We start from the raw sequence: 19,902 nt of genomic DNA on the forward strand, positions 1-19,902 counted from the left end.
CGTACACAAAAGACAGAACGTCACAGCAGTACAACAATCGTGTTGTTTACCGAAACGGGCGATATGATTCCGACGGCCGTGAAATACCCCATTACGCCGGTGTCGACACGGAAAAATTAGTAGCGGATTTAAGGCGAGAAGGCGATGTTGTGGGGGAGCCCGCGGGGAAGAAGGCTAGTGGATCGTCACGGCTCGCCTTTTTTTTTCGCGGGGAACAGAAATGATTATGCCATCGGGTAGGTAGCTGAATTCAGCATCGTCATCTTGGCAACAATTCCAGTTTGCCTGGAACCTGTATGCACTGGTGAAAATGATACCCTAAGATGTGACGTAGTCACAGAGACTACATACACCCTAGTGCTGGTCCTCCGCTAATCCAAAACGACATCTCCTCCGTCTGCACAGTTATGCCGCATCCCTGGTCCGTTAGATGTGCGTTGCATTAATGTATGTCGCAGGACATTGCCGAATACGGGATTTCGTAGACGCTTGATGAGTCTTATACCATGTTGCTGCATCGGCGCTATTACTAATGGTTGCTCTGGAATACATTGGCCTTCACGTGCGTATGTGTGTGTGTGTGTGTGTGTGTGTGCGCATCCATGATACTGATTTCCGGAGATCTCTCCGACCGCATGCTTGACACGCGAACGAATAATTTGTATTGCTGATGCTCCAATAGCCATGGGTAGAGCGCCATTCATTGCTAGTCGATGTCTATGTCCATTGCCAAGTCTACTTTGTTCCCTGCGCGCCATGAGGAGCCCCAGTTCTTCTCTTCATCATGACTTCGCCCATTGCATTTCTGACTTCCCTCTCTTGATGTACCACGTTCTGTACCATGTACTTCTTTAGCGCTTCTCTTAGCTCGCTCTTTGCCCTTTCGTTATCCCTGTAGGGCACGCTTTCTAGTTCCAAGAGCCTATTCACGTCTTTGTTGTTCTCGGCGACAAATTGCCCTAAGCGGTCGAGCTGCTTGTGTATCGCGCCCTCGCTATTGTCTGTAGGCTTTGAAATCTGCGGATCGTCGCGATAGAGTGGCATAAGGAGAGCGAGGAATTGGGTGAGAGATATAGCAGTCTTCTTTATGATGGCAATGACTTGGAATGGGAGATATGCGGGCCGGAGGTTGGTGGATGTAACAAGCGGGTTTAGGTACTTGGTAAGCAACGCAGGGTGATCGGGACGCAGAGCGGTGCGCACTTCAAAAGTTGCGACAGCGAGAAGACTCACGTAGCGCCAGTGTGCACCATCTCTTAAAAAGCCAAGGGCATTTGCACCCATCAAGAAAATAAGCAGGCCGATGTAAGTAATGTACGTAGATGCCAGCGACGCGTCAATGTACTCCTTGATGGTCAAGCAGTCTTGGCACTGCCTGAGGATATCTGGGCCAAAGCGGTCATAGGCGAAGCGCTTCACGGGATCCAGAATGATATCCCGCGCGTGCTTTAAATGCACATAGTAGTTGTTGGCGAGTTCCTGGTCTACATTCGGCCCAATCTTATCCGGATGATACTTGATTGTCAACCTCCTGAAGCGCGAGTTTATACCACTTTCGTCAACATCGATGGGTAATCCGAGATCGTTGTACGCATTGCCGGAAAGCTGCAGGTTGAAATCGACTTCGTAGATGGTAAAGGCAAAGTACGCCGCGTAGACGGCTATGAGGATGTTGCGGCGATGTTTGTTGAAGCGCGGGGTGCCGGGTTGTGGTTTAGGGTCACCAGCACGAATGAAGATGCCGTAAAGGACCGTTTGTATCCATCCTGCAGCCTATGTCGCGTTAGATGCTGTTCCATCTGGAGTCAGGCGGGTTGGACTAACAATGGGTATGAGAAACTGCCACACTAGGAAGGGCAAGATCGCATCGAGCGATGGAGTATTCCTGGCCATTCTCTGGTTACAAGCTGAGTGACATGAAGCAGGAAGAGTGCGCACTATATGGAAAGACAGGTGGCACTGGCGTTGATCGGAACGGTTCCGAACCAAACTATGCAAAGGCACGTGCGCGTGGCAAACACAATACCGCAAGGCTACAATCAGACAGAGTAGTACATTCATAGACAAAAATGCTGTAACAGACTATTTCACAAACATCACAATCAGAATTCATCAGTAGAAAGATTCAATAAGAGAAGACTTTGATATTCAAGTACGTATTCGACGTTTAGTCGAACCATGGTATAATGCAATGCGACGCAAACAATTGCAACATATTAAAAAGAAAAAGCCTACATGCCGGAAAGCATGCAGCTCAACAACTGTCTGCACAAAGAATCCTGAAGCCCGGAATTGGTTGGCGACTCAGCGCCGGGTATATTTTCCACCAGACATAACACATCTATGCATCGGCTTGCCGATTTTCATAGCGCACGCAGCGCGCTCGCTCGCATTCATTGCGACCAGCGCTCACATACTCGCTTTAGCAGAAATGAGGTTTTATGCTTGTCCGCTAGTCTGAGGCATAAGCTCCTCATCCTGTCGGCGCTTCTCCTTGAGAGATCCTGCAGCAGATCGGTTCTCGACATCACTGTCGGAAATGTCATACTGACGTACAGCCTCGGCGATCTGGGCTTCGTCCATCTTGGGCAGCTGCTTGGCGGCATGGACATAGCTGATCTTCTCAGTAAAGCCCTTGGCGAAGATGAGGTCAATCTCTTCAAGGGATCGTCCGGCAGTCTCGGGGTAGAAGAAGTAAATGATGGGAATAAAGGAAGCGTTGAGCGCAGCGAAGAAGAGATAGGTGCCCCAGCCAATGCTGGTGATGAGCACAGGAGTGATCATGACGATGAAGAAGTTCCACAACCAGTTGTTGATGGTGGAGAAAGCGTTGGCCTTCTGGCGGGTCTTGAGAGGGTTGATCTCGGCAGGGTACAGCCAGGGTAGAGGCAGCCAGGTGACACCGAAGAATGCAATGTAGACAAAGAGACCGACAGCGGCACCGGGGGCAGAGACGGTCTTGTCAATCAAGCATGCAAAGGTGAGGACCATGGCAAGCATCTGGCCGACGGTACCGATGAGGTAAAGCTTGCGGCGGCCTACGCGCTCAACGAAGAAGAAAGAAGTCGAAGCGAAGGCGGCGTAGACAACCATGTTGACACCTCCCAAAAGGAGGGCAAGGTTGTGGGAGGTGCCCAAAGCGTCCTGGCAGAGAATTGGGAAGTAGTAGATGACGGCGTTACATCCAGACAGTTGCTGCATGAATTGTCCAGAGGCACCGAGAAGAGCACGGCGGAAGTGCTGCGTCTTTCCACCGGTGAGAAGGGCCTTGGTGGGAACCTTGCCACCACCACCAGAAGCGTTGACGGCATCACGAATGATCTGCATCTGGATGAGAACCTCTGGGTCATCACGGGGAACGCCATTCAAACCAGCCAAGACAGTAGCGGCTTCATCTTCGCGGTGATGGTTGAGCAGCCAGCGAGGGGATTCGGGAAGCGAGGTCATCATGATGATGACAACAAAGGCGAAGACACACTGGAAAGCAATGGGGAATCGCCAGGTGAAGTCGTCGGGGCCGTAGAGACAACCATAGTCGATCCAGTAGGCGATGAGCGTACCAATGGCAACCATGGAACCTTCGATACAGATGACCTTTCCGCGGTTCTTGGCCTTGCAGCACCTGATAGGTGGTTAGAGTCTGTGTAGAGGAAATGGACAAAACTATGGGACACAACTTACTCAGCCTGGTAGGTAGGAATGGTCGAAGTGTTGATGCCGTTTCCGACACCGGTGATGCATCGTCCGACGATGAACTGGGCAGTGGCACCGCCATTAGGAGGGACGCAAGCGATTTGGATAATGACACCAATGACCATGACAAAGGCCCCGAGGAAGATGCTCTTGCGGCGACCGAGCTTGTCTCCAAAGATGAAGATGAAGCAAGCACCAAGGAAACAACCGACAGCGTAGATGGAGACGACAAACCCTTCGTAGGTAGAGTCACCCTTGACCTGAGGGAAGGCGGATTGAAAGGCCGGCGCGGAGATGATACCACTCATGACACCCTGATCATAACCGAAGAGCAGAAAGTCCGTTACGGCAACAATGGTGATGAGGACCTGAAGCATGCGGCCGGACTGGCCCCAGTAGGTGGGCACACCATGTTCGCTCTCTTTGATACGTGGAGGCATGTTTGCGGTGTATCGATGGACAGGTGGAGGAAAGGGAGGAGATGCTGGGGAGGTGGGCAAGCTGGGGAGAAGGGTAGAGCTTTAAATGATGATCCCCAAGAGTAGTACCAGGGTCCTCGGCAAAAACGTGGTGCAGCATGTACAGGCTTGGTCCACTAAAAGCGACGCTACCAAGATGCTGTCTGACGCGTGGAGAAGACTAGATAACGGATTTTTTCAACATCTTGGCCTTGGCTGTTGTTGTAATAACGCCAGGCGTGCAGGCTGGCGGAAGAGGCGCAAATAAACTGTGGAGATGCAAGGAGCCTAACAGGGTCTGTCTGTGGAGCCAGGCTGGCTGGGGCCAATCTTGGAGAAGAGCGGAGGACGCTTGCGGTGCAACAAGCGCGCTCGGCATAGGCTGCTTCTCGTCTTAGGCCCGAGGTTGCCTCCACATTACGTCACGGGTACAAGCATCGGGAGGGTGGTTGAGTAGGGATGCGAAGTGAAGACGGGCGGAGCGTCTGACTTTTGCCAACCGTTGCAAAGCGGGCGGAGCGCCGACATGGGCCAAGAAGCGGTTTGCAGGCAGACGGCCAGGCCGAGTCGTCGGTGTAGCCATACACATGGTTGCGGGGAGGTTGATGGGCTGGCAGTAGACTACCAAGACGCAGGGACTGGGGGATGCTCGTCACCGGTCGTTCACGGGGGCGGGCGTGTAGATGGAGCAGCGATGCCACAGGCACAGGTGCAGACTCGGCCAACATGCCGCAGCGAGGAGGTAGCGCCCTGAGATTTTTTTTGCTTAGAGGCACAGCGGCCATGTCAACATGCGTGCGCCTGACGTCATGCATCGGCGGAAGACAGCCTTCACATGCAGGGTCTGACCAACCGTGCGCATGCGGCTCTGCAGCTTCTTCGCCTTGGCCGCTGATCTTGACTAACAAGGCTCGCAAGTGTGGAGCTTGAACGCACCATGGCTGCAACCGTGACGAGCAACGCTGCCTTGCACACGGGCGGATGCGCTGCCCAAGACGTGTGTGACGGAGAGTGCAGCACCACCACTAACCGCCTCGGGCACAAACCGCTGCGCTGACGACTGCCGGCCGGGAATTTGTCGTGCCTTTCGGGGAGCCCTGTCCAGGCGGCTCGTCCTTGTGTGTGGCTAGAGAAGGTGTAGCAGTATGATGTTGACGGATGGGCCGTCGCCAGTTTTTCCCCGATCCCCAGACTCGCACCCCAAGAAGTTTTTTTTTCCAAAGACGTCACTGCGCCGCAGTCGTCACCACAAGGCAGCATGCCTGGTCAGGAGATGAGGATGAGGAAGAAGAAATGGCTCTCATCCTGCCAATGCGGGATAAGTTGCCAATGGCAAAGGCTTAGCAGACGGTTGTCGAGCACGAGCGTGTCGGCCCAGCGGTTTGCGGGGATGATGAGGCTTGGACAAGCATATGTTGATCCGGCCCGTCCCAAAGAGGAAGGTCCGGATCGCTTGGCGCGCTCTCATCTCTACTGCAGCTCGCACCCTCGAGGATGGCGACGCATGCAGACGCGATGCACAATAAACAAAACAGCAGCCAAAACAGCAGGCGCCCATGTGAGTGCATGTGAAGAGGGAAGGCTCGAGCCATGCGGTCACCTGCCGCCTGCTGCCTGTTGCCTGCTGCCCGCCTACCCCGTCTTTCCCCACGGCCCGCCAGGCCAACTCGGCTCCGTCTCCGTCTCCAGTTCCCCATCGATACTCTGCCGCACACAACAGACATGTCCCCCAACAATACCACCCACACGGAACACACGGCTCTCATCTCTCGTGCTAACACACGCCAAATACACCCAACAAAGCAGGAACCCACTTGGGCTGCCCCCACGAGCCGCTACACGCACATGTTCCTGCCAAGCATCATACCATCTCGAGTACGAGGACCACAAATATGTAATCTGCAATGTCGGTGCTTCCGCCTCTTTGCAGAATGCAGAATGTCCTTCTGATCATCACAATCACGCTTCCTTTTGCATGACAGGCCGGCCCGTGGCCTTGAACATCAGGGTCTGTCCGGTGCCCGCCAATCACCACCGCGCCATACACTGCGCTGTCCACCCCCCCTCTGCCAGCTCCCTCGTTCCAATACCGCTCGCATGCCCTTCTGACACCTTGTTCCACGACACTGGAACTGGGAAAACGGCTATGGGCGCGCGCGAAGCCTGTTTGCGCCCCATCTCCGCCAATCCCCAACCTTTGTCGTTAGCACTCGATGCGAGAGCTAGGGTCGACTATCTGACCCACGCCAGTTCCCCTCCTGCACTCTCAGCATTGGCATTTTGCCGTGCCTATACATATATGCGGTCCATTCGACGCACTTCGATTCCATCCCCGGCTTTTCATGTGCTCGCTGTATTTCGCGCAATCCCAAGCCCAACCCCCCGGTTCCCAAGACTTTGGCAAAGTCCGGTAAATCCATCAGGAGTACAGAGCCTTCTGTATGTGGAGCACCCACAGTCTCCACATTCTGCTACTCTGGCAGTCATGTGTCCCACCATCGTACTTGTCAAGTTGTTCTCCACTATCCACATCGCCTCCATCGTAACCGAAAAACGGTCGATTGGCGGTCAACCGACAACTGCCACTTTTGAGGGTCGCACGATCTCCCCATGCTTTCTGTTGCCAGTTTTGCGTCTGCCTCGATAAGTAGCCGCATTCCCCGTATTGCCAATACGCCCTGTGTTGCACTCATATCGCTCAAAGCATCCTCTTCCCAGTTCTGTCTATACAATCTTCATATTAACCATCACGCTCAGGCTCCGCTACAATATCTTCCCAGTACCATTTCTCGTTCTGGAACACCCCAAGTTGGAGAAACGTCTCTCATCCCACAGCCACCTCACCACTGTACTTGGCCCTACAGTTTTTTCCTCTTCGCCAAGACCCCATTGTCAAAGTATCACGGCTAGAGTGTTCATACGTCCAATGTGGTTATGCTCCCGCCTATAAAATTAGCATTCGGCTCTCCTGCAATTAGTATCTGCCGGAATGGCCTCCATCGAGCAGCATCTGCCACATCTCATCCTTGCGACCTCTTATGCTTAGTCAGTCGGCGCATAATAAGACTCTTGGTTACATGGGTCTTAGACTTTTACACTTCGTTGCTTTTCAAGCTGAAACCAGGGTTAGCCCAACTATAATACGTCACGCTTATCTCATAGCAAACACGGCGCTTTACATGCTAAACTAAAGCTCAAACTAGTCTGCCATCTACATGCCCTAGACGCATTGCACAAGACTCTAGTTCTTTGTTTCTTGTGTGCATAAACACTAGACTTGTCAAACGCTGTTGGTATAATGTACTAAGAAGGGTCTTGTAATAGTTATGCCAGGCGCCGGCGTTTGAACTTGACGAGATTAATCAAGTCGCGAGCGCAGCAACTAGTTTAGAATGCGGGGAAGGTTTGTCGTATGATTAGTAGGTGCCAAGAAGATACAAGATGCTGACATCTGGGCAGTCACTACGCTGTAGTCTTCCATAGCGTGTATAGGGTGACCGTGCAACACGGCGATCGATACATATTTTTGTCATCTAGCGTACCTTAGTATTCCTTAGGCAGCGCATTGCGCTCTTGTTTAATTTCCACATGCTTGAGGTAGTATGAGGCGCCTTAAAAATCACTTCCCTTGTCTTTCTACCTTGATTGAGATGCAGCAAAATACGAACTCGAATCCTGCTCCCAAGGAGTCTAGTCCGGGCCTTTACACTACATGTCACACCAGAATTCTGCCATTGTTGTCGGAGAATTTATTCCATTTACCGAACCGCAACCAAGACATGTTGGGTACATGACTCGAGAGCAGCCACTCACAAGCCATCTCAACTTCTTTGTTAGTCTCAGAAGTGAGTCTAGCAAAAATCACAAACAATTCGTACTGGACCAGGTGAAATTGTCCGGTTGCAAACGGGCCTTTACGGTAGCGTCGACCAAATGCCAAGATTTGCTTGGTGAACCCAAGCCGGCCATGCAGACGCATCCGGTGACAGAATGCGATGTTAAGTGTAGATCCAGTGAAATCGCACAACGTCTCAGGTGTCGACGCATGAAACTTCAGACGGCCGGCCGGCCACGGAAGTTTTTTCTTCTCCATTGTATTTTTCCTCCACTCGAGACGAAACTTGTTCTGTTTGCGTCATGTGTTTTTTTGTTCATAGCATACCAAGAGATTGCCCCGAGCGAGCATGCTCAACCTAGACATGCAATTCATAGCCAACACAATCTGTCCGCCAACCTGAGAGTGAGCAGTGTGGAGGCGAGAACTGGACTGAGCAGCGGGAGCACGGCAACCGCGGGAGTAACATCAAGGTCCACTCGTTTGTGGCACCGGTCCGGCCCATGTTCTACAGGGATACCCGGAGAAGACTCGAAGTTTGGACCTGTATTTGAGTTTGTGTGCTCGAATACAATTGTTTTTACCGGTCATTTTGGTCGCGAAGAGTCCCCATTGGCCCATGCGGCTGTCGGAAGTGCGGTTGTAGTGATATACTATGGTAATACCATGAATGCTACACCAAGTCTGAGAAAAGATTCTAACACTATGCCTTGTCTTCCAGGGGGATGCTTGCGTAGATACGGCAGCATGGCTGATACCAAGAAGCGTAGCAAGAAGGTGCAAAGAAATGGGCTTGCCCAGCGCAGCCGCGGGAGCCAATGGCCAGCAAACTTCGGGTCAGATATCGGCAGTACCTGTATGTCTTGCAGGGTGTTTGTGTTTGAGACTCTGGTTGTGGCTGATTTTAGGTGGTTATCTTGGGCCCCGGCGCCCGGGATAAGTACGTCGGGCTTCGGGGCCAGCATGAAGCCCGCACAAGCTGTCACACGTACTGAACAGGCCGTGAACGACACCAGAATGCGCTCGAGAGCAGCCTCACCGCCCATTTGCAACCAGCTGCCATCCATCGGAATGGAGAGTCCGATGAGTGTTTCGGCGGCGCGGCGATCGATGGGTGCCGCAAACGCCATGCGCTCCGTGCATCAGCTGCGTACATGGATTGCCTGTTGTGTACTGCCTCTGCTGCCGTCGTACATACGTGTCGCTGATATGAGGCCACAAGTCGGGTGAGGCATGAGAAAGAAGGTTGAGTGCAAGAGGGGGGGGGGGGGGGAGAGACGAAAGCCACAGGCTGACATTCGGGCCTTAGCGCCATGAACGCATAGGGTCCGGATTGGTAAATGCGGGTCCAATCGGTTCTTTGAAGAACTTTGTATGGCTCCGTTGCAAGCCACGGCCAGTCGTCGACACGGAGAACGCCAGATAGGCACTCGACATGTGCGCCTCGTTCAACTCCAGAAGCCTGTCGCCCTAGCTGCATAACGTCTGCCATCCTGAAACACTGTCTTTTGCTACGGGGCGCCGCGGGGTATTCTTAGTCCCACACGCCCTCGAGCCCTCAAAACCACACTGACGCACTCCCCCAACTCGCAGAGCACACAAAGCTCGCTCTGCCGCCCGTCATCTTTTCGCCGGCCTCTGGATGACTATGCAGCATCGGTCCCAGATCCTCAATCGACTCTGGCTGCGACTCAATGGCGAACAGCAGGTAAGTAGTACGAGTAGTGACTGCGCAACACATCCACAGCCCCCGGCAAACTAACTGGCCATGCCCAGGTATGAATATGTGCGCTTGTTTGAGCAACCCGACATCCTCCTGGCCAACACATGGATCGTCGTGCGAATCGATGGCCGTGGCTTTTCAAAGTACGTCCTTGATCTATTTATCCTTCTTTTCACCCTTACAGCCATGTCCTTTCTCGTGCTGCTAGTAGTCTGCGTCCGCCAGTGTATGCAGGTACCCGTCACCTGATGCATGAGCGGATAATGTTGCCTCAGGCCATCCTCTCGGCTATTCTACAATACCAAGCACTCCTCGCTGATACCATGCCGCTAGGTTCACGACCAAATATAACTTCACCAAACCCAATGACAAGAATGGCATCGATGTCATGAACGCCGCGGCTAAGGCTGTCATGCAAGAAATACCCGACCTTGTCATGGCATTCGGCAATAGCGATGAGTACAGGTGCGCCCTCCCCGCCTCGTTGGCCTGCGCCGCGTTTGAGGGAGATTGAGCTTCCCGTAGGGCTTAAGCCCGCCCGCCTTTTCTTTCTCTACACGGCCAACGTCCGCGTTTCACAGACCCGCTCAGCTGACGTGGGCCGTAGTTTCGTCTTTCACAAGGACTGTACCTTATTTGAGCGACGAGCAAGGTATGCAAGCACCACCATTGGCCCAACTGCGTTTTGCCCCTACTTCCCATTCCGTTGCTGACCCGTCTGTAGCAAGTTGACTACTACAATCGTTTCGACTTTCACTTCTTACTATGTTTATTCTTGGGCCAAATACTTCCCGCAAAAGCCTCTCACGCCCCCACTGCCCTCTTTTGACGGTCGCGCCGTCTGCTACCCAAGCAATACCAATCTCCGCGACTACATGAGCTGGCGCCAAGTTGATTGTAAGTAACACGCCACACCGTTGTTCCTACCATTTGCAGTTTGGCCCCTGTAATTTCTCAAAATTCATTGCAATTGTTCCGGTGGGTCTAATGGAAATCCAGGTCACATCAACAATCTATACAATACCACATTCTGGGCTCTTGTGCAGCAGGGCGGTATGGGTCATCGTGAAGCTGAAGAAAGACTAAAAGGGACGGTATCATCCGACAAAAACGAGATTCTGTTCAAAGAGTTTGGAATCAACTACAACAACGAGCCAAACTGCTTTAGGAAGGGGACCGTGCTATACCGAGACGTAAGTCATACTAACCTACAGTCGATGTCTTGAACAGTGACACCTGACATTGGCAGTTCTTCCCCCCAATATCACCTGAAGAGTTGCCAACCCCCATGTTTTCGGAATTCCCTACACCACCCCTCGCTCAACCAAAACCCACGAGGGTGTCGAAAGATCAACTGTCTAAATCTATCGAAAAGGCTGTGACTACTTTGCCAGAGTTGGATACTTCTGTGGCATCGCCAGATTCCTGCTCGCGTCCAACATTTCTCTCAACCACGTCGACTCCCTCGCCGCCACCATCACCACCACACATGTCGAGGGCAGCATTTCCCAACCCGCTCCGCTCCAATCCTATCAGCACTCGGAGTAGTGCTAATGTTCCCGACTCTTCTTTCCCACTTTCACCACCATCGACTGCCACCTGGGCTAGTAAACCGCAGTGCAATGGCAAGCAGCCATTACCCTCGCTAACGCCTCTGCCTCTTTCTCCGCCAACGCTGAAGCCAAGCACCAAGCCTCCGATGTCTCTGAACGCACCGAATCCAACCACACGCACAAACTTCTCACCGACAACACCACAGCATGACTTTCCTGCCGATTTCCCGATAGCAGGATACCGCCACAAAACCTCGTTGTCAGTTAACCGGGGCATCTCACACTCTGCTTCGGCTTCCCTCACGACAGCACAACTACCACAAGATCAGCATCCGGGACTCAAGCGACGCTCACCTAGTCAGCCATCGCTCCCAACATACTTTGATACGGCTGCCAGAAGCCAGACAGGGCCGCCTTTCATACCTTTGCGTATGTCAAGCATCCCCGCCAATAATAAGCCCAGGAAATTGTCACTGCCTGTTCACCGATCATCTAGCACACTGAGAGCCACCAGAGGCACAGATGAGAAGGAGAGCGGGGCGAGTCCTAACGAGGCAGTTTCCACACCGCTCCGCAGAGTCAGTCCTCCAATGCAAAAGAACAAGGCCCTACCAAGTCCACCGATGAGCGCAGAAGAGGAGACGCGGACACGAGAGAAGGTCATGGCCAGCAGCCCGAAGCATGACTGGAACAACTATTCCATGGTCTACAACGCCGCTGAGCAACCTATACGGAGAGCCAGTGGCTCTGAGAGTCAAGCCGGCCGAGCCTGGACCAGCGAGCAGGCTCCACACCCAGGCATCCCCGAACTCCCCGCCATCTCAACCCAACTCCCACCCTCCGCCTCCAGCACCACAAAATCCCCCCTCACATCCGCGTCCCTCCAATACCCCCACCCAACCCCAGACATGCACACCCTCATCTCCTCCACCGCCGCCCCATCACCCCCAAAATCCCAACCCTACGCCACCACCCAGCCCTTCCCCAGCAGCAACACCACCATGCCCCTCCGCACCAATCCCCCGCCCGCCCTCACCAAGCCCAAGAATAAAGACACCGTCTCTCCCAAACAACCAAATGACTCCCAGAAGCGCAGACACCCAGAGTCGAAGCGGAAAGAAGGAAAGAGAGGTACTACTACCAGTGGTGGCGATGAAGGACGCCCCGTCAACATGAGTCGTTCGCAACGCGATAAAGATCGCAAGAAGAGGAGTAAAGCGGCGATTCTCATGGAACATGTGGATATTATCAAGGATGATTTTTGGGATAAGCGGCCCTGGCTTCTGAGTGGGAAGACGGCGTGAAGAGAAAGTTTGCGCAATTAAATCACGGATTTTTTTTTTTTTCATTTTTTTGGGGGGGGGGGGGGGGGTTCAATCTCACTTTTCTTCACTCACTTTTTTTTGGGGGCGTGGGGGAAGAATTCGAGCTTAGGATTTCGCTGGATCGCCATATCCTAGGTTACGAAATTTTTTTTGTTCTCCCTCTGTTTCTTCTATCTCTTTTTTTTGGGGGGGGGGGGGGATCTGGGGACATGGAATGGGGGTGGTGGGTGGTGGTTGGATTGGTTTGGATGAACCTAAGATATGGGAAGATTTTTGCAAAAAGCATACATGTATCACTGGTATGACGAATTGTTTGCTTGCTGTTTTTGATGATTGAACGTTTTTTCTTCTTCTTCTTTGTGCCATTTTACGCGGTGGGGGGGGGAGGTTTCCGGTATGAATAGTTTTCTCCCTGTAACAACAAATGTATGATTGCGTGACTGAACATCCGTTTTGTCGGTTTCTATGCTGGTATCTTGTCTAAGTTGCTGAAGTTATTTCGCACGTTTTTTCCCCTTCGTCATTGTGTCTACGCACTTGAGTGTGCGGGGTCCTCTTTTGCGCGAATTTGTTACTCATTGTGCTGCACTATTCATTATCAGCCTCCCTTCTTGATGTGCAGTCTTGGCTCGGTGCGTTCGCGGCGTGGAGCCGGCTGCTCATGTGCTGTTTTTGAGTAGCGAGCTAGGTTGGGTAGAGCCTTCAAAGCTCCATCCCACATGATGCGCGATATTCTCCGTCGTATCATGCATCTGTGAATAGGGACGTATTTTGGGGACTCTGTCTCTGACGTCCGGGTTGATTGCTTCGCCTGTACATCTACTGCTTTGTGCGCACCTTGTCACGCTTCTTCTGTTTCTTCTTGTCCGTTTTTTCCTCTTTCTTCGCCTTTGTCGTATCCTTTTCAGCTTTCTTCTGTATCCGGCGGAGGACGTATTGTTCGAGTGTCTGGCCCTTTTCAGCAGCGCGAGTCTCGTACTCTGCTTTCTCGTCGGGTTTTAGCTTTGCAAGCTTTTTGGCTACGGCGTCTTGATCATTATCGCTTGGTTGTGATTTTGAAGTCTTTTCAGACGAGTCTTTGGACTTCTTGCTCTTCTTGCTTGCAGACGCTTCCTTCTCTTCCCGTTTGCGCTTGTTCTTCTTTTCCGAGGTCTTTGCGGGCGCTTCGCTGTCAGAGGCAGAGGTCGGGGGCGTACTGGTGCCGGATGAGGGATTCGAGGCTTCAGTAGTAATCGCGGATGTGTCTTCAATGGTGCCCTCTATTTGTTCGCCCTTGACAAAGAAACCGTACAGGCCACCTCGGTTGATGCCCTTGGTGCGGATCTGGTCGAGCGTGCTCTGCGCAGAGGATTAGCTGGAGAACTTTGCTTTTGAATCGCCAAGACAGGCGATGTTCAGGTGCATACATCTTTGCCAGTTCCGATGCTTTGCAGGCTCTGGTCAAACGCTCGCATCCACCACTGGTCGTCTGTTGTATGCGCTGCCTTCTTTTTGCCAAGTCCCAATTGGTCATTCTTGTGCGCAATAAGAAGAGGCTTCTTGATGCCGCGCCCGGTCGTGTCGAGAGAATGTCCGGAGCCTTGCCAGCCCTGCTTGCGCAGGTATGCCTCGGCGTTCATTGCTGTTGAGGGTGAAAAGGAACACGGGAGAGTTCGCGCCAGGAAATTTTGGTGGGGAAATTCTGGGCGTTACTAGCGCGCAGCGCGCAATCCCATGCGGACTCCCGAACCGCATTGTCAAGTCTAGTTTTCTGTCCTTGTCTCACGTGCTGTCTTCGGTATCAACGCCAATTCCTTTTTTTCAGGACTGTAAAACATATCTAGTAGATTTTCGATGCTTCATATGCTGATATCCTAAGCCCTGCGTCCCATTTTTTCAATCATCGTCTGTTCTATTCTGCAGGCCTCTACTCGTAACACGTCCATGAATATGTCAAAACACACTGGTGCCCGATCATTCAAGAGCCTGAGTACCCTGCTACTGTAGACAACTAGTTTCTCATCATCTGGGCTCTCTTGTAGCTCAGAGGGCTTTCTTAATTCCTCAATTCTGCGACATCTGGGCAGTTGCGATGTTCAAGCCGTATCCCTTTGCACAATCTTTTGACACGAATTTAAGATCAAATCATGTCATCGTCGAATTGCCTTCCATATTTGTACTTTCACTGTTTATCCTTTTTCCGTCATGCAACCTAGCCCTTTCACCACTGCAGCGACGCTAAGCCGAATAGGGGCTCCTTCCTCCTTCACCATGTCGCACCTGGCTCCATATATTTGGAAAATCTCTTTCTCCAAGCACACGTCCTTCTCCTGCCACGATTTCTTGCACCTCTTTCTGCACAAACTGTTACTTTGACAATTACTCCAATTTGTTGTCGTCAGTCCAGAGCACCCTGCCATTATGAAGTGCGCACAAGTATTGTGGCTCTTCTTTGCGATAGCTCATGCTGCTGTAATTCAACAGAGAGCTTTGCCTCACTATCCTGGCATTCAATTCTCTTCGGACAGAAAGCTGTCGATCACAGTCTTCAGTGATCTTCACTTTGGCGAACGTAAGTCACGACATCTACCCGCTTTTGTAACTAGCATCTACTCAACACATTACAGCCTCATATGTGCGAAATCGCCAGTATGCAGATCTCAAGACCATCGGAGTCATGAGTTTTGTATTGGACAATGAACGGTCTGACTTTGTAGTCCTCAACGGGGACCTTGTTTCTTGCGAATGGGTCGCCCCTGCCGATGCCAACAAGCTCATCGATCAAATCATGGCACCTCTGGTTGACCGCAATTTGCCTTTCGGCGCGACATTTGGCAACCATGATGCTTCGAAGACATGTAGCACGCTCTCTATGTCGGAGCACATGTGGTGGGACGTCAAAGGTAAGAACGGTCGAAAGCTATCATTCACCACGCAGTCTGTAGTTGGCGAGGTCGATAAGGTAGGCTGGAGCAACTACTTTGTGCCTGTCTACAGCTCCACAAATGGCGGTGACCTCAAGATGTTGCTTTGGTTCTTTGATAGCAAGGGTGGTCGTAAGTATCAGCCGACTGGCGAAGACGTTGGGGTTCCAAGTTGGGTAGACGAAAGGGTAAGTCATCCCCGCAGCATACGAGACGGTACTGACTTTGCAGGTTGTCGAATGGTTCCGTAGGACCAACGCTGCTTTCCGCCAGCAACATGGTCGCGTTATTCCAAGCTTGGCTTTTGTACATATTCCAGTATTCGCGACAAGGGCATTTCAGGAAAAAGATCACACGCGCACTGCCAATCCTGGCATCAACGAAGAGCGCATCGGATATCAGGGTGACGTTTGCGACAGCCAGGGCAACAATTGCAAATACAGTGGCGCTGATATACCTTTCATGAAGGCACTTGTCGAGACCGAGGGACTCATGGCGGTATTTTCAGGCCATGACCACGGTGTCGACTGGTGTATGAAATGGTCCAAAAATCTTCCCAATACCACTCCAAGCAACGGTAATGGACTTAAAATATGCTTCAATCGACACTCTGGTTACGGTGGATACTCTGATTGGACACGTGGAGCGCGCCAAATTGTTGTAGGTGAAGACATGTTAGGCAAGAACATTGTCGACACCTGGATCCGTTTGGAGAATGGAAAAGTCTCAGGAAAAGTAACTCTCAACAACACTTTTGGGACCGATCAGTACTCGGCGACGGACTTGTCAAAGACTTCGGCTCCATAGTTCAAGCCCAGGCCTGCCACGGCGCGGTCCGAAGTGTGGGACCATCAGTAAGTCAAACTTCAACTTTGGATCTACACCAGCATAGGTACTAAGTGTGCTTTTAAGAGCAGCGATTATGAACGCCGCCATGCTATGAAACGATCGTCGGGGAAGAACAGGGTTCAACAAACAACAATCTTCTCAGGGCTCAGATTGATTTACTCGGGTCATGTATGTTTTCCCGGTACATGTTTTTGCGATTGGGACCTATACCTGCATAATCATAGGAAGCGTCTGAATAGTATTAATGTTTAATTCGGCTTGCTGATATCCATTGTTGGCTGTATGTGTGCTGTCAAAGTACGCGTCAGGCGCTGTGGTGTTGGCTAGAGTGAACCGGCTGGATAGCCTGCTTCCAAAGTTATATATCTCGACGTGATCATCTAGAACATTAAGATTGATCGTCAAACGATTTATAGTCCGTACATTGGTGACTGACATGCGCGTACATACGTGGATGGGGGCTATGCAGCACCCCTTTCCAGACAGCAGTGCGAGGCTAAAACGGAGTTATGACATCATACCCTAGTGACAAAACTACTCCTCTAGTTTCCCGACCACGCCCGCAGCATCGGCCGACAGACCAAGCGCGCATCTAAAACCGTTAAGTTCGCGGAAGCATGGCGACAAGACTTGAACATCGTTTCCTTCTGGTTGCTGTACCGCTTATTACGCCCTGAGCCCTGCGCCTCAGGCCCCCTGCTTCACCTTTCTTCCGTGTTTATTTACTCCAATGATACCCTAAGTCTTACTCAGTATCACCACTTTACATCCACCATGTCTTTTCTTCAACGTCAAACGACGCGCATCACTGGTACCGAGAATGGCGAGCGCCGACAGAGCTTCCTCAACATTTCATCGGAAGGCAAAGTACCCAACGCGAAGAAGCCTCGCTCCCGACCGCCCACATCGCTACGCGACCATCTCCCCTTTCCAAACTCGGCACTATCCCCCGCTTCAGGACCATACTCCATTGGCAGCATGGAGATTGAAGTCCCTGTCGAATCTCCTCGATCTATATCCAATATCAAGCGAAATGGCAGACATCTTTTGCAGTTAGAAACCGTGCTATTCACACTGTACTATCCGGCCTCAATCGGAAATGGTTCTGGTGTTGCACCGGGAGGGGAGAAGAAATGGAGTCGGGAGACGTGGCTCCCAAGACCAAGAATAGAGACGGCCAAAGGATATTCGCGGTTCGCAGGGATACCAAGCGTTGTAGGCATTGGGGTGTCCGGTGCCACCACGATGCTCACAAAGTTGCGTGCATACCGGAACAGTCCCCTTGCCACACACTGGCCCCCTGAAGGGAATTCGAAGAAGAATGGATACAAGATCAAGAACCAACAAGGTCATCCTCCTGAAGGCATGAATGGGGAGCCAACGTTCCCTCTGTTAATGTTCAGTCACGGTCTTGGTGGTTCGAGAACTGCATACAGTAGTCTGTGCTCTGAGTTTGCAAGCTACGGTTTTGTCGTATGTGCTGTGGAGCACCGTGATGGTAGCGGACCTCGTACCTTTGTAAACCACAAGAAGCAAGGAGAGGAAGGGAAAGATGCACGTGGTCACAGCAGTCAAAATGATTCTATACGGGGTGGACACGAGGAAAGCGAGAAGGATTCCGATAAGTTACGCCACCTAGATCATACAGAGGAAGAGATTGCGCAGGGCTATCACTACGTGGTTTGTACTCTTTTATCTCCTCCTGTGGCTGGGCAAAAAAGCAACGGCAATGGACTGACGATTCTAGGACTATATCTTCCCAAAAAATAACCCCAAAGACACCTCACCAAATAACGTGAACGGCGTTGACAGTGAGCTGCGTAGCGCTCAGATCGAAATGCGTCTTTGCGAACTCGAAGAAGCATATCGTGTACTGAAGATGATCTGCGTTGGCGACGGCAATCAGATTGCAGAGCAAAATCTACGGGGAAAGGGTTACATAGGTGGCTCATCGAGAGGCCTGAACGGAGTTGATTGGTCTCAGTGGAAAAATCGGTTCTCTGTAGACAAGATGACTATGGCTGGTCATAGCTTTGGAGCGGCGACCGTGGTTGAAGTCCTCAGACATACAAATCGGTTCACAAACGTGCAGGCCGGCATCATCTATGACATCTGGGGGCATGTTTTCTCCCATCCTATATTCAAAGAGTGCTACTAATACGGAGATAGTGCTCCTATCAAGCCACCGTCGGACGATCCTAAACATCGAATACACCTTCCACTGCTTGGTATTGCTAGTGAAGCATTCATGTACTGGGAGAAGAACTGGAATGCATCAATGTCTCTCATGAAAGAAGCCAGTGAACATGGAGCACCAGCATATCTACTAACCGTCAGAGGCTCTGTACATATCAACCAAAGCGACTTCTCAATCTTGTACAGACACTTGACATCCTTCTTTATGAAGGCTACCGTCAATCCAGAAAGAGCTATTGACCTCAACGTGGGAACAAGTCTCGAATTCCTACGGCTTGTGACGCCTGACAGTGGCGGAGGAAAATCCATTATCAATCGTTGCATGACTGACGAGCATATACTTCAAACACCATTGATGGAAGAGACACCGAACGACAATCGGCCAGATGATGAATGGATAGCGGCCCGTTTGCGTGTGGACAACCCGTTCAAGAAACGCCTTGCTTCTGGGCTTCAGAGAAAGTTCAAGCGCAATTTCCGAGAAAGTGCTAGCGAAGGATACACAACTTCAGATGAGATGTGGTGTTTCTTCAAACCAACAGACGAAGGATTGCAGAAGTGGATCGATAACGAAGACAAAGGCGAAAAGCGCATCGATGAAGACCATGCCACTGTGCTCAATAGAGAACGACAGAATAGTGCCATGTCGATAGCGGATGATTCCTAGTCAAGACGCATCGCTGCGTGATGCTGAGTAAGATAAAAAGTCCTTGTAAAGCAAAGGCATTGCCAGCTCTAAAGATACTCCAATCTCACAAACACACTGAGATTGCTCTCCACAGTCTGCACGCAACAAGTACCAAAACGATGAGCAGGCTAATAGTGGGGATGGTGGGACCGGGAGAGTCTCGACCGATCGACGGAAGAAGCGTTGGCTAAGGCTTAAACCAATAGGACCCTCCATTCAGACACCGGCCGTGTCATTCATTGAAGTAGCCAGAGCTGAAGTCATGGTTCGACACTTCAAAGATTATTCATTTGGACAGGACAGTGTTCACGGGGCATAGAAGATGCTACATCTAGTTGTGTTAGCTCGAAAGAATATCAGGTCATGGAAATAACGCCGTGCTTAGGCTATGCTAATTGCTAATCGAGCTAAGTGTATGACTACTTATGATCTATAAAAACACCAGGATCCTTGCTGAATCAACCTCCTTGGAATTTCTCAGATAAGGCTATGGTCGTCGTGTCAAAGCACAAGGTGGGGCCCTGACATGTGTCTTCGGATGGCAAGCCTCATGAACCAAGTTTCGAGCGGGGGACGCTGCTTGAGCCTAGAAGATCGATGTCTGCCACATAGCGCTTCTAATTTTGGAGCAAAAGCATGGCATTCTCGGTGCACATTGATATAGCTGGTCCACGTGAGC

The 19,902-nt window shown here is 51.4% G+C and overlaps 7 protein-coding genes across 7 annotated transcripts; 3 read left to right on the top strand and 4 right to left on the bottom strand.

The window, feature by feature from the left end:
• Window positions 1-615: 615 nt before the first annotated feature.
• Window positions 616-1,951, bottom strand: PSV08DRAFT_339740 (uncharacterized protein). Its single transcript, XM_014222538.2, has 2 exons — window positions 1,825-1,951; window positions 616-1,773 (listed from the first exon to the last, which is right to left on the bottom strand). Exons 1-2 carry the CDS (start codon window positions 1,891-1,893, stop codon window positions 736-738), a joined length of 1,107 nt encoding a protein of 368 aa, XP_014078013.1. The 5' UTR covers window positions 1,894-1,951; the 3' UTR covers window positions 616-735.
• A 173-nt stretch (window positions 1,952-2,124) lies between these two features.
• PSV08DRAFT_211578 (general substrate transporter) lies at window positions 2,125-4,221 on the bottom strand. The gene is made up of 2 exons (XM_014222539.2): window positions 3,682-4,221; window positions 2,125-3,622 (listed from the first exon to the last, which is right to left on the bottom strand). The coding sequence occupies exons 1-2, from the start codon at window positions 4,131-4,133 to the stop codon at window positions 2,440-2,442; spliced, it is 1,635 nt and encodes a 544-aa protein (XP_014078014.1). The 5' UTR covers window positions 4,134-4,221; the 3' UTR covers window positions 2,125-2,439.
• Window positions 4,222-4,571: 350 nt separating this feature from the next.
• PSV08DRAFT_405786 (uncharacterized protein) lies at window positions 4,572-5,719 on the bottom strand (the record flags this gene model as incomplete). Its single annotated transcript, XM_066093722.1, has 3 exons — window positions 4,572-5,052; window positions 5,088-5,277; window positions 5,501-5,719. The coding sequence occupies 3 exons, from the start codon at window positions 5,717-5,719 to the stop codon at window positions 4,574-4,576; spliced, it is 888 nt and encodes a 295-aa protein (XP_065948031.1).
• Window positions 5,720-9,680: 3,961 nt separating this feature from the next.
• Window positions 9,681-12,566, top strand: PSV08DRAFT_405787 (tRNAHis guanylyltransferase-domain-containing protein; the record flags this gene model as incomplete). The annotated part of the gene is made up of 7 exons (XM_014222542.1): window positions 9,681-9,694; window positions 9,763-9,852; window positions 10,043-10,174; window positions 10,317-10,361; window positions 10,434-10,606; window positions 10,709-10,902; window positions 10,959-12,566. 7 exons carry the CDS (start codon window positions 9,681-9,683, stop codon window positions 12,564-12,566), a joined length of 2,256 nt encoding a protein of 751 aa, XP_014078017.1.
• A 407-nt stretch (window positions 12,567-12,973) lies between these two features.
• Window positions 12,974-14,234, bottom strand: PSV08DRAFT_366471 (uncharacterized protein). Its single transcript, XM_014222543.1, has 2 exons — window positions 13,994-14,234; window positions 12,974-13,925 (listed from the first exon to the last, which is right to left on the bottom strand). The coding sequence occupies exons 1-2, from the start codon at window positions 14,204-14,206 to the stop codon at window positions 13,407-13,409; spliced, it is 732 nt and encodes a 243-aa protein (XP_014078018.1). The 5' UTR covers window positions 14,207-14,234; the 3' UTR covers window positions 12,974-13,406.
• Window positions 14,235-14,987: 753 nt separating this feature from the next.
• PSV08DRAFT_190800 (Metallo-dependent phosphatase-like protein) lies at window positions 14,988-16,297 on the top strand (the record flags this gene model as incomplete). Its single annotated transcript, XM_014222544.1, has 3 exons — window positions 14,988-15,138; window positions 15,194-15,678; window positions 15,722-16,297. The coding sequence occupies 3 exons, from the start codon at window positions 14,988-14,990 to the stop codon at window positions 16,295-16,297; spliced, it is 1,212 nt and encodes a 403-aa protein (XP_014078019.1).
• A 695-nt stretch (window positions 16,298-16,992) lies between these two features.
• Window positions 16,993-19,643, top strand: PSV08DRAFT_412926. The gene is made up of 3 exons (XM_014222545.2): window positions 16,993-18,019; window positions 18,087-18,457; window positions 18,509-19,643. The coding sequence occupies exons 1-3, from the start codon at window positions 17,114-17,116 to the stop codon at window positions 19,200-19,202; spliced, it is 1,971 nt and encodes a 656-aa protein (XP_014078020.1). The 5' UTR covers window positions 16,993-17,113; the 3' UTR covers window positions 19,203-19,643.
• The last annotated feature ends 259 nt before the right edge of the window (window positions 19,644-19,902 follow it).

The sequence above is a fragment of the Bipolaris maydis genome (assembly GCF_028858645.1).
Source record: "Bipolaris maydis strain C4 unplaced genomic scaffold PSV08scaffold_17, whole genome shotgun sequence".
Classification (NCBI taxonomy): Eukaryota; Fungi; Ascomycota; class Dothideomycetes; order Pleosporales; family Pleosporaceae; genus Bipolaris; species Bipolaris maydis.